This window comes from Helobdella robusta (assembly GCF_000326865.2).
Source record: "Helobdella robusta unplaced genomic scaffold HELROscaffold_35, whole genome shotgun sequence".
NCBI classification, from domain to species: domain Eukaryota; kingdom Metazoa; phylum Annelida; class Clitellata; order Rhynchobdellida; family Glossiphoniidae; genus Helobdella; species Helobdella robusta.
Genome location: NW_008704704.1, coordinates 1,413,022 through 1,425,471, shown reverse-complemented (window position 1 = coordinate 1,425,471; position 12,450 = coordinate 1,413,022). Strand labels below are relative to the sequence as shown.

General features: G+C 36.9%; 2 protein-coding genes across 2 annotated transcripts; one reads left to right on the top strand and one right to left on the bottom strand.

Annotated features, from left to right (window-relative positions):
* Positions 1–5,294: 5,294 nt before the first annotated feature.
* On the bottom strand, positions 5,295–6,804 carry HELRODRAFT_175884 (hypothetical protein; the record flags this gene model as incomplete). The annotated part of the gene is made up of 3 exons (XM_009023253.1): positions 5,295–5,338; positions 5,626–5,835; positions 6,666–6,804. The coding sequence occupies 3 exons, from the start codon at positions 6,802–6,804 to the stop codon at positions 5,295–5,297; spliced, it is 393 nt and encodes a 130-aa protein (XP_009021501.1).
* A 1,006-nt stretch (positions 6,805–7,810) lies between these two features.
* On the top strand, positions 7,811–12,296 carry HELRODRAFT_175883 (hypothetical protein; the record flags this gene model as incomplete). Its single annotated transcript, XM_009023252.1, has 7 exons — positions 7,811–7,919; positions 8,232–8,292; positions 8,404–8,512; positions 8,564–8,807; positions 9,097–9,298; positions 9,454–9,598; positions 12,003–12,296. 7 exons carry the CDS (start codon positions 7,811–7,813, stop codon positions 12,294–12,296), a joined length of 1,164 nt encoding a protein of 387 aa, XP_009021500.1.
* Between the last annotated feature and the right edge of the window lie 154 nt (positions 12,297–12,450).

Here is a 12,450-nt window from a genome sequence, read left to right as displayed (position 1 = left end):
TAGAGAAGGTGACGATGGAGGAAGTAGAGAAAGCAGTTAAAGAAATGAAACTAGGTAAGGCGACCGGGGTTTCGAAAGTGGCGGCGGAACATATAAAGACGAGTGGGGTGATAGGAATTGAAGTTATGATGAGAATTGCTAACAGTATGTTTGATGATAAAGGTATACCTGAGAATTGGCGACACAGTGTGTTGGTGCCGTTGTATAAGGGCAAAGAAGATGTGAAAGATTGTGGGTCCAATAGGAGTGTGAAATTGCTAGAACATGGATTGAAGGTAGTGGAGAGGGTGCTTGAGATAAGGTTGAGAAATGTGGTGACAGTTAATGAAATGCAGTGTGAGTTTATGCCTGGTTGGGAAACGGTGGATGCGTTGTTCATAGTGAAAATGTTGCAGGAAAATAATAGAAAGAAGAAACGAAGATTGTACATGTGTTTTGTGGATCTAGAAAAGGCTTTTGATCGAGTACCGAAGAAGGTCATTGAATGGGCGTTGAGGATAAAAGGAGTGAATGAGAGACTTGTTAAAGCTGTGATGCAGCTGTATGAAGGGGCGAAAACAAAGGTGAGGGTCGGAAGGGGGATGTCGGACGCTTTTAGTGTTAAGATAGGAGTGCATCAAGGATCAGTGTTATCACCGTTTTTGTTTGCAATTGTGATGGATGTTGTGTGTGGAAACATAATGGAGGAATTGTTATTTGAGATTTTGTATGCAGATGATTTAGTCTTGATGGCTGATAGCATGGAAGAATTGCAGTTAAAATTTGACAGATGGAAAAGTGTTATCGAAAAGAAAGGGTTAAAAGTTAATATTGGTAAGACGAAGGCAATGGTGAGTGGGGAAGGTGGAGAGCGAGTGATAAGTAAAATAGACTCCTGTGGGGTATGTGACAGGAGAGTGAAGGCTAACTCGGTATAGTGAGATGTAAGAAGTGGGTGCATAAGAGATGTAGTGGTGTACGGGGGTACTGAAAAAGGTGGAAGGCACGTTCATATGTAAGAAATGTGTTCATGGTGTGATTAATAGGACGGACGCAAGGACGGCGTTGAGTGGTGGTATTGAAAGAGTGGAAAGCTTTGTTTATTTAGGGGTTAAGCTGAACGCGGATGGAGGATGTTGGAGCGCTGTTACGGCTAGAGTTCGTGTGAGATAAATGAAATTTAGAGAACTTGGTGGGTATTGTGTGGAAAGTAATGGTCAGTGAAAATAAAAGGGAGGGTATATAAAGCATGTGTGAGAGCAGCGATGGTATATGGTGGTGAAACATGGGTGTTGAGGAGAAAAGAGGAAAGTGTACTGCAGAGGGCTGAAAGAGCTATGGTGAAAATGATGTGTTGGGTTAAAGTGAAAAATAGGAGGAATATTACAGAGCTGATGTCGATGATGAAACTGAATGAGGACATTGTGACATTGATAATGAAATTGAGATTGCGGTGGTATGAACATGTGTTGAGAAGAGATAAAAGGGTCAGGATTAGGCAAGCGTTTGAGTTCGAGGTTGAAGGAGTGATAGGAAGGGGTCCGCGATTGGGATGGAAAGAGCAACTGGAGAAGGACATAGTGAAAGCGGGGTTGCGTGATACTGAGGCGAGTGAAGATGTGAATGGCGTCGAGGGGTATTTCGGTTTCATCATAGGTAGCCAAACGGTAACCCCTTATCTCGGGGAAAATGTCGTATAAACGTGTGTTGTTGTTGTTGTTATAGAAGAAAGTAGATCTAAAAAACATGTTGTAAATGAGATAGAATTAATAATTTTAGTAAGTTCTAGAAAATTTATAGGAGTAAATACAGAAAAAGATTCAGTAGTAAGTTCCGTAAAGTTATGAGGAGAAAAATTTAAATTAGATGTTCTTAAAGAATTAATTTTATTTATAAAAAAGTCATGAAACTGTTGAGCAGAAAAAGATGAGTGAGGGGATTTTTAATTTTAGACACCTATTTTTAGATGTTGAAGCAAATATTATAGAATTTCTTAGAAAAGTAGAGTATTTAAAGAATAGTAGATATTTATAATTAGTTAATTCAGATTCATAGATAGATTAAAGAGAGTTAGATGGATTTAACCTATAGGCTTTCTCCAGTCTTCTAATACTTTTCTAAGCTAATACACAAGCATAGTCGAACCAAAGAGCCTTACGAAAATAGAGCCTATAAGTAAAAAAAGATTTAGGAAAAATAAGCTTATCAAGAATAGAAGTAATGTAGATATAAAAAGCATAGACAAAATCATTAACATCAAAAAATAAGGAAGATTCAAAAATAGTTTCAGTAAGAGATTGAAAAAAATATCTTTATTAAGAGAAGACCAGCATTTTTTAGAAATAGACATTGATGAATTAGAAGGAAGATAATCTAAAGGAAATACAGATTCAATAAGTAGGTGATCAGAATAAGGAACAGAGCTAGCAGAGATATTAATAGGCTTAGAAAAAGATGAAGCTATAATAAAATCAATAGTGTTATCAGAAGTATGAGTAGGAAAAAAACAATATTGTGTTAAGTTAAAAAGAGAAGTGTGTAAGAACAAGATAAGTTATTGAAGATCAAGTCGAAATCACCATATATAGAAAGGAAAAGAAAGAGAGTAGAGAGATTCAACGAGTGAGTAAAATTATCTAAAAATATACTGTATACAACAATAATCAAAAATCAGCAATAAAATATAATATTAGATTCATGCCACTGCGTAATAGCAATGCGAGACATGGCACTTCTATCGACAGAGCTAACTAGGAACTAAAACAAATTTTAAGCCATCACGAATTCGCAATGAGGAATAAAAATATAGTGACTAGCCAAATCAAACAAAACTCAGTATGATTATGTCATTATGATTGTCTTATTTCACGGTACCAAAATTTTCTGCAAGTGAAGTTACTAAACAAAATTTTTTATGAAAAAAACAATTTTATTTATTTTTAAATTCCAAGACTTTTTGCAACCAACTGTATGTTAATTTCGCTACAATTTCAAATATTTGAAAATTTTAAATCACCAAAACGTATTTATGAAGTTATTTTAAATTAGTAAATATTTATTGCACGGTTATAGGGCTGTCGTAAAAAGATGTCACGCTTTTTTGCATCTTTGACCTCTTCCTCTCTGTCACAAAATTTCAACTCCTATCATCTAAAGCATGTTTTATGGAAATTATTAATATCGCGAATGATTGGAAATTCGAATTCTCCTAGCGTTGATTCTAAATACAATTTTATGAAACAAAAAATTTGATATGTTGGTGTACTCTTTCGTTTTATTTATGAATTTATGTACTATCTTAGTAGACAATATTGCAAACTAAGTTGTTTTTAAGTAATTCACAGAAACACATTTTGGTCCATAGAGACGGACCGTTACTCTGCCAAATAGAAAACACAGCGAGTCGATTTGAATCCACAAGTACATGAGTATATAAAAGGTGAAAATATTCGATCTGATTCGGCAAGTACGGTACTTCTGGATTCAAATCGACTCACTATTTCCTTTATTCGGCAGAGTAACAGTACTTCAGATTAAGTTTTTCGTCCTGTCATTGATTTTGGCTACAGTTCAGACCAAAAGCGCAATTGCTGTAGCAGTTGGTTCTTCTGGTATAGCGGCTACATTCCCAAAATAATGTTGAACTGCTCGCCCGGCCTTTAAATTGCCATTGAACCTCCAAAGTACTAAGGAGCCAACATGCAACATTGCAAAACACTAAGATTATTTTTTAAATGAAATAAAATGATAAAGCCAAAATTTAGTTTATTGTTTATAACGACGATCTACTGTGTATATTAACAATCTGTTTGAAAAATTAAGAATCTTGGTACTTTGCGATATATGTAGATATTCATTTTTTCTGGAAATTGACCATAAAATTTTAAACAAAGGTAAATTTAAATAATTATAAAAAGCAATTAGCGATGGTTCAGCCGTATTAATTATTATTATAGAGCAGTTAATATAGTCGTTATTTAAATGGGATTCTAGATTTATGTTTTTTTGACGTTTGTATTGTTCATGGCATATCGTCAGTTCTAGCACTTCTATTTTGTTACCCCGCAATATGGCAATGTCGAGACGTAACGTGTTAAATAGTTGCGACAATGAACAAATGTTTTCCATTTTTAAATCTGCAAATAGGCAGCGGTTCGTCGGAGCTTGTGACTTACTCTTAGGATCAGCGCCAACACTTTATTTTGTCCGTCCGTGTACCTCGTTAAAACCGATGTTTAGCCATAGTTTGATACGGCATGTTTATTTGTTTGGTAAACGTTGAAAAATGGATTCGAGAGAATTGTAGTTTCACCCTATTTAAACAAATCTGAGTTCGTAGGTTCAATTTGAACCGTGACACATTTCGAATAGTGAAAAGCCTGCTGTTTCATTTGGTATTTATCTGTAAGCAAAAAGTAAAAGAGGTAAGAACTTGTCCCATTCTTCTAAATTACGTTGTGCAACTTAATTTAGCATAGTTTTCAAAGTTTCATTAAATCTTTCACACATACCATTGGCTTGAGGGTGATATGGAGTTGTAAAATGGGTAACCAATCCTAGAAAATATCGAGATCAGGGTATCGGCTATATCTTTGGTTGTGGTACGTTTTAACGGTTTAGCTTCTGGAAAACGAGTACACAAATTGATGCGTGTTAAAATGTATTTGTGCCCTCGGTTGGATAGTATTGGCAATGGACCTAAAATGTCTACTGAAACTTTCTGAAATGGTAGTTCTGAGATTGCAGCTGTTTGAATCGGAGATATGAGGAAAGGATCTTTGAGCCATGGATTTGACAAAAATAACATGATTTGACATAATGTTTAACATCTTTTGTGATCTTAGGTCATTCAAAATTCTATTTATAGTTCTTCTACATCCCATGTGATCTGCAAATTGTGTATCGTGGGCAAATCATTTTATTAAGAATTGTTTCTCTAGTGTAGATTTCATCTTTCTGTTTGGTGATGATGGCCTTTGTATTTTGTTTATAATTCTGAATTAATTTTAAAAGGTTGGCGCCATTCAACTGTTCGGTTTTTAAATTGTTCACAGATAATTTTAATGGTTCTTGGTCGTTGTTAGTTGTTTGATCTGATTCTTCAAAATTTAGATCTTCCTCATAGACATTATCTTCAAATTCTTTTTTTTTCACTTTCCTTCTGTCTGGTTTCATCACGTTCTCTTCCAACTCTCTTCAATTTCTAGTTTGTTATTTTTTGTTCATTTTTATTTTCTTCTTCTTCATCCTCATCTTTGAAATTTTTGCAATTACATTTTTTGTTTTTTTCATGTCTTCATTTTTTGGTTTTGCTGTCACTTCATTTGTTTAATTGTCATCTTCTTTTTCATCTTCATCTCTGAAATTTTTAGTATCAATTCAATCTTCAATTTTTTCATTTTTCTTCATCTTTTGATTTTACTGTCATTTCATTTGTTGTTGAAGGTGAAAATTTTAAATCTAGTTTTTCAGCGTCATCCATTTTTCTGCGTTGTGCTCTTGTAATCATCATGGATCTATTTATTTCATGTTCCTTTCTCCACTGCTAGAGATCCAAGTTTGAGCAGTTTTTAACATCATTGATGTTTCTAATTAGGAGATCAATACCATCAAGTGGTTGATCTTAAACTAATGCTTTTTACCAACCTGAGAAATAAGGTATATCAATGTAAATAATTGTTACTAGATGTGTACGGATATTACTTTTGAAATCTTTGACTGAGCCTGTTTTTCCAATATACAAGTGTGGTTCTACATAATTTTGATAAACTAGTAGAGTATTTGTTTCTGAATCTCTTAAAACTTTGAATCTTTGTTTATCCACAAATGCTGTAAAAAGTTCTAGTTTATCATCACCTTGTGTTTCAGCAAAAAAGCTTTGTTATTTGGAGATTTAAATTGTTGTGTTCTTTTTTTCGTAGCATCATTGTGTTTCTCATCTCGTTGAATATTTTTAGTGTTAAAATAACAATTTTTTGTTTTTTGGTTGTTTTTTTTACAAGTTGTGTAAAATTGTTCAGAAATTTTGTTTGTCATTTTAAAATGTTGTCCTGCATTACTTCCTGTTTTGTCATAATTTGTCTTCATCATGTAATCTTCATCTCTTCTGGTCTTTGCATAAAAAACGGATTGTATTGTTATTGGTCTAGACAGGTCTAGACTTGTCTGCTACTGGTATCTGATTCGGATGGGCAGCTTTGTATGGGCAAATCAAAATTTTTAGTGCATCTATGGTTCGAGGACAACGTTCTTTAATGAATATTTGAACTTGTTCGTTGTATGCATTGATGATTGAATCAAGGATGACGTGTTCTTAATGCATATGTTTGTTGAACACCACCTAATGATACCCACCTATCAAAGAACATAGACATATTTGTTGCAAACATTCTTGATACATCTTTGTGATCTGGAGTACCGTTGAAATTTTTTTTATTCTTCCCCCGTAGCACCAAAGTGTTTTAAAAGAGCCTCTTTTACAACATAATATTGATTTCTTTCTTGTTTATTAAGTTGGATACAGATGTTAATTGCACGATCCTTAAGATGGTCTGACAAACTTCTAGCCCATTCTTTTTTAGATAGCCTGCAAGCATGTGCTATGTCTTCAGATCTAGCAAGATATGAATCTATGGATTCTGTTTTTTTAAAGTAGCATTTTGTTCAATTGTTTAAATTGATCAAACTGGTTTTGATTTTCATATGCTTTTTGTTGTAGTCTTGCCAATTCAAGTTCATGTGCTCTGATTCTATCTTTTTCTTCTCTTTTTCTTTTTTTTCTTCTCTTTTCCCTTCTTTTACTCTTTCTTTTTCTTTTTTTTCCATTTCTTTTTTCCAACAAATTTTAGGAGTTCATCTCCACTTAACCCACATTTTTTACCCATTGTGGTATTAATGACATTTTGATTTTTTTTTGAGAGAGAAGGGAGTTCAGGGTCACTACTGCCGATTAACTATAACGTCATTTTTGGTGTGATCGACTTGGAATGCAGGGTCGGAAATTAATGATTAACTTTTCTTTCCTTTTTTAAATTGTTTGTTGAATGATGAATCGTTAATACTAAAATTGCTGATTTGTTTTTTCTCTCCTTTCTTTCTTGCTGACGATACTTTTTATCTCGACGTTGGTGATGACGACGGTGATGAATTTTTTTTTCGTTACTGCTGATGATGACGAAGATTATGAATTTTTATTCGTCACTGATGATGACGACGGTGATGACGGTTAGTAAGGCTGGATTGACCGACTGGCAAGCGACCCAGAGATAAACATTTGTGATGAGACTGTCTGAGACGGCCAAAAGCGAGACTGTCTAAGCTGGCGGCGGCGTTTGCTGATATTTGAACAGAGAAAAGATTTTGCCGCGCGGCAAAAGGTCACAATTGGCGTCCAACGTGGGGCCTCTTCTTCAAAAGTTTATGTGACAGGAACAGCAGAAGCGATGTTGCTCGTCAAATTTCAGAGGACGGGTACATTGCAGGTCAAAATAAAATGTTTTCTTCCAAATTTTTAGATGACTGATAAGGTAGGAGTCAAGGTGATAATCCTCGTCAATTTTTAGAAGACGAGAATATCATTGGTCAAAGTAAAATTGTGTTTCCCAAATTTTTAGGTGACACGTACGGCAATGACCGAAGTGAAATTCTTAATTCTCAATTTTTAGGTGACAGGAACGATAGGGGCCGTAATGAAACTTTTCCAAATTTTTTAGGTGACAGGGCTGGTCCTACGGAAAATAATTTAAATTCCAGGTATCAGGTAGGCCAAAAGTCAGCACCAGGGACGAATGTTTGTAAAACTTCACCAGGATTTTGGGTGAAGGACTTAACCATGCGCAGAACATTTGAATCCGTGCCAGAACATGTTTCACAGGTTCCAGAACATGTTTTACAGGTTTATAAGCCGACGCCTGCACAAAGACCGTCTATTATTCAAAAACGTGATAATATTATAAATTCCAGGAGTTGGTGCAGAATGGTGTAAGAAGATGAAGTCGAACACAATCCTTTGTCCGGCGACCAGGGAGATTCACTGCATCGTCAGCCGAATGTAAATACCAAACGTGACAGGTTGGTTCGACATTATGAGTTGTTGAAACCAGACAGGTTTGATGGCACCCCGTCTTAAGACTTTTCTTAAAAAGTTTGAGATATGTGCTAAGTATAACCAATGGAGTCTGGATAACATGGAAACAAGTATAACCAATAAAGTCTGGATGACATGGAAACGTATTAGTCTTGTTTGCTAACAGGTGAAGCTGCAGAAGTTCTTTGGGACTTAGCAGGACTGGGTTATCGAGAATTAGTAGCAAAGTTCGAAAACCGTTATAGAACTAGTGGTCACGAGCGAGAAGTCGAATAGGTATGAGTTGCAGACTCTTCTACGCAAACTGGGGGAGTCGCTTCGTAAATTATCACAAACAGTAAAAAAGTTAATGTCGTTAGCTTACCCGGGCAAACAGTCAAAGTTGGCAATACATTTGACAAAAAATTTTTTCTATCTGCTCTCAATGACGTTGATTTGGAACTAAAAGTTAGAGAAAGAGGACCAAAAAATATTTATGTTTCGTTAAAAATTGTACAGCACCTTGAAGTTTCAAAGAATTTAGTTAATTCATCCTACAGGCTAATCCCACAAGTTATGAACATGCAGGACTCAACGGAAGACAGGATGAAGGCAGTGGAGCGGCAAATGAACTCGCTTCGTCAATCGCTTGACGTTCCTCGAGACCATGGGGTAAGGACAACGGTTCCTCAGGCCAGTGGTGAAAAGGTTTGTTTTGGCTGTAGAAAACCAAAACACTTCGTCTCGCAATGCCCTCAGAGAAGTACACCACACAAATTTCAGGCAGGCAATCAAAAGAGTCAAAATAACTGTTACAGGTGCGGAAAATTAGGCCATTTCAAAAGAAAATGCCCAAAGAAAGAAAAGTTAAATAAACATTAGGAAAGCGTGAACAAATCTAATGAAACTGACGACCGAACTTTATTTTTTGCCGATCATGGTAAATGGTAAAAAAAGATTTGGCTTGATGGTTAGCGGTAGCAGCGTATCCATCATTCCGTCCTCAATGATTGACGTAACAAGGGTCACACCTACCAAAAAATCGTTGAAAGCTGCTAACTATACAGAGATTCCAATGAAGGGGAAAATAGAACTTTGGATGAAAGTGGGTGGATTTTCTAAACTTGCTTCAGTCCTGATATCAGACCACCTGTCAGAAATTATCCCGGGTTTAGATTGGCTGGTAAATAATAAAGTCTCATGGAAGTTTGACAAAGCAAGGGTTACCGTTGGTAACAAAAATAGAGTGGTGAAGTTTGTCGCTAAAGGATCGTCAAATGGGTGACTGTGCCAAATCTACCCCAGTGTAAAAGTGAAAATTTCGGCACTAGCCGAATTAGATGTACTGACAAAATTGGTGGTACGTCAGCCATCCAAATTAACATGGAAAAATTGCGTATGTTCTGAAGCAAGGCAATTGAAATGGGTGTATATGTAGCTAGGACGCTGCTTCCGATGAAATACGATGGTCAATGCGTCAGGGTATTAAACTTAAATGACGAACTCAATCTGATTAAACAGGAAACGCGGTTGGCCGATCTTTCAGGAGCCACGGTGAAAAATAAGTTAGATCAATAACTTCGACAGGAAAATCTAGCTAACGTCAAAAATATAATTGACGAATTGACTAGGGAAGCCTCCGAAGAAGAAAGGCGCGAATAATTTGAATTATTAAATAACTTTCTTGATGTTTTCAGTGATACAGGTATAGAAATTGAAGTTTCAGAAAGGGTTTATCATAGGATCAACACAGAGCAGGCCCGGCCGATAAAGCAACAACTCTGACGACATCCCCCGGCACATAAAAAAATCATTTCAGAACAAGTAAAACAGGACATAATCGAGCCAGCTCATGGTCCTTGGTTCTCCAATATTGTCTTGGTAAAGAAAAAAGATGGCTCATACCGATGTTATATTGATTACCGCAAATTAAATTTGCTAACAGTATAAGGACGCGTACCCACTTCCAAGGATAGACATGTGTTTAGACGCGATGTCGTGTGCACGGTGGTTCTCTACGCTAGACCTGAAATTATCGTATCGCTAAATAGAAAAGCATCTAAATGACAGGGATAAAACTGCTTTCGTTTGCAACAAAAAAATTTTTAGGTTCAAGCAAATACCCTTCGGAGTATGTAACTCGGGTGCCACTTTTCAGCGTCTGATGGATAGGGTGCTTTAGTACCTGTGTCCGAATACTTGCTTAGCATTCATCGATGACATTACTGTGTATTCTAATAATTTGCAGGATCATTTTTCTAGGTTAAAGCAAGTTTTTACTAGGTCGAGAAACACGGGACTGAAAGTCAAGATAGAAAAATGTGGATTTCTCAAGAGAGCCGTTACATTTTTGGGACATGTAATCTTCTCGGAAGAGATAGCAACAGATCTGTCAAAAACTGAGACTGTCCGGGACTGGCCCATACCAACTTGTTTGACTGAGGTTAGAGGGTTTTTAGGCCTAGCTGGTTATTACCGTCGTTTTGTTCATGGATTTTCAAAATTGGCAAAACCATTGAACATTCTTTAAAAAAAAAAATTCAGCTGGGATTGGAGCGGAAAGCTGCACTAACGACTGCGCCGGTTTTAGCAATGCCGCAAAACGAGAGACCTTTTGTGCTGGATACGGATGCTTCAGAGCAGACCATTGGAAACAGTATTGTCGCAGTTACAAGACGGCAAAGATAAAGTAATTGCATACGCCAGTCGGACCCTAAGTTTGGCCGAAAAAAATTATTGCACTACGCGAAAAGAGTTGCTGGCAGTTGGTTATTTTTTACAATATTTCAAGCAATATTTGTTGGGTAAGCATTTTACTATCGGAACAGATCATGCGCCGTTGACGTGGTTAAGAAACGCACCCAACCCCATTGGCCAACAGGCAAGATGGTTGGAACAAATGGAGGAGTTTGATGTTAATATTATCCACAGGGCAGGTACAAAACATGGGAATGCGGATGCCATGTCCCGGAAACTGTGTAAAAAGAAGTGCTGCAAACCTGAAACATGGGTGGTAAAACAGGTTAAAGAAGCAGACGAATTTAACGACCTAAAAAGAGTTAATCTGCGGATAAGACAATCCAGATTTTTGCAAAGTTTTTACAGGAAAACGCTGCCATACCGCCTCAGGTGAAAATAGGACATTCAAAACGCTTTAGAACCAATAGGACCGTCTAGTAATCAAAGACAGAGTTTTATGTAGGCGATTCGAAATAGTAGAAACGGGAAACATAATTTGGTAGGCCCTGGTGCCGGCAAACATGACTAACTCAGTTTTGTTAATTTCTCATACAGGTATGACAGGTGGACATTTAGGCGTGAAGAAACTAAAAGAATCAGTCCAACGAAGGTTTTACTGGCCAACATGGAAAACCGACGTCGAGGTGTTTGTCTGGGACTGTGAGAAATGCAATCGATATCACCGGGGCAAGTCACCACGGCGAGCAAAAATGAAGATAATGTTATCCGGTCTGCCCTGGGAAAGGGTAGCCCTAGATATTACCGGGCCGCATCTAAAATTGAAAATGGGGCATATTTTTATAATAACGATTATGGATCACTTTTCAAAGTGGGCAAAGGCGTTTCTGTTACGAAAGCACACAGCAGTTACTGTGTCAAAGATATTAACCGCGGAAATTTTTCCGAGATTTGGAATGCCGCTACAAATAACTCATAGATCAGGGTAAGGAATTTGAAAGCGAACTGTTTACAACGCTTTAACATACTTTAGTGATCGAAAAGTTGAGAACATCACTGTTCAATCCATCCTCCAATTGGGAGATAGAACGATTCCACAAAACGCTACTCAATGCTGGCCAAAGTTGTAGAAAGTGATTGGGATGAACATTTACCACAAGTAATGGCAGCGTATCGAGCGAGTGTACTTTCGGCGACAGGGTTTACCCTAAATAAATTATTTTTAGGAAGGAAAAGTATGATGCCAGTCGATCTGGCCAAGGAAGCCAACCTAGGAGAGTCCTACCCCGAGTTTGTAAAACAGATGCACAACCGGTCATTGATGGCTCATCAACTGGCTCGTGAACGCTTAAAAACCGGCGCATTGTATAGGAAGTCGTTGTACGATGCCAAAGTCAAAGTTTTGACGCTATGGCCGGGAGACAAGATATGGTACCTGTACCCTAGGTTTTGGCAAGGCAGATCTCCGAAATGGATCAGCTCATACGAGGGTCTATATTTAGTGGATCATCTAATTCCTCTAGTCAACGCAGCAATAAAAAAACGACAGAGCTAAACCATTTGTCGTCCCATAAACAAATTAAAATTGCTATGTTGATTCATTTGTTATTTTTATTTTTGTTATTTTTCATATTTTTTTTAAGTAGGATAAAACAGTGAAACAAATGTAAAAGAAGAATGTTGGCGCGCAACCACAAGCGACACTTTGA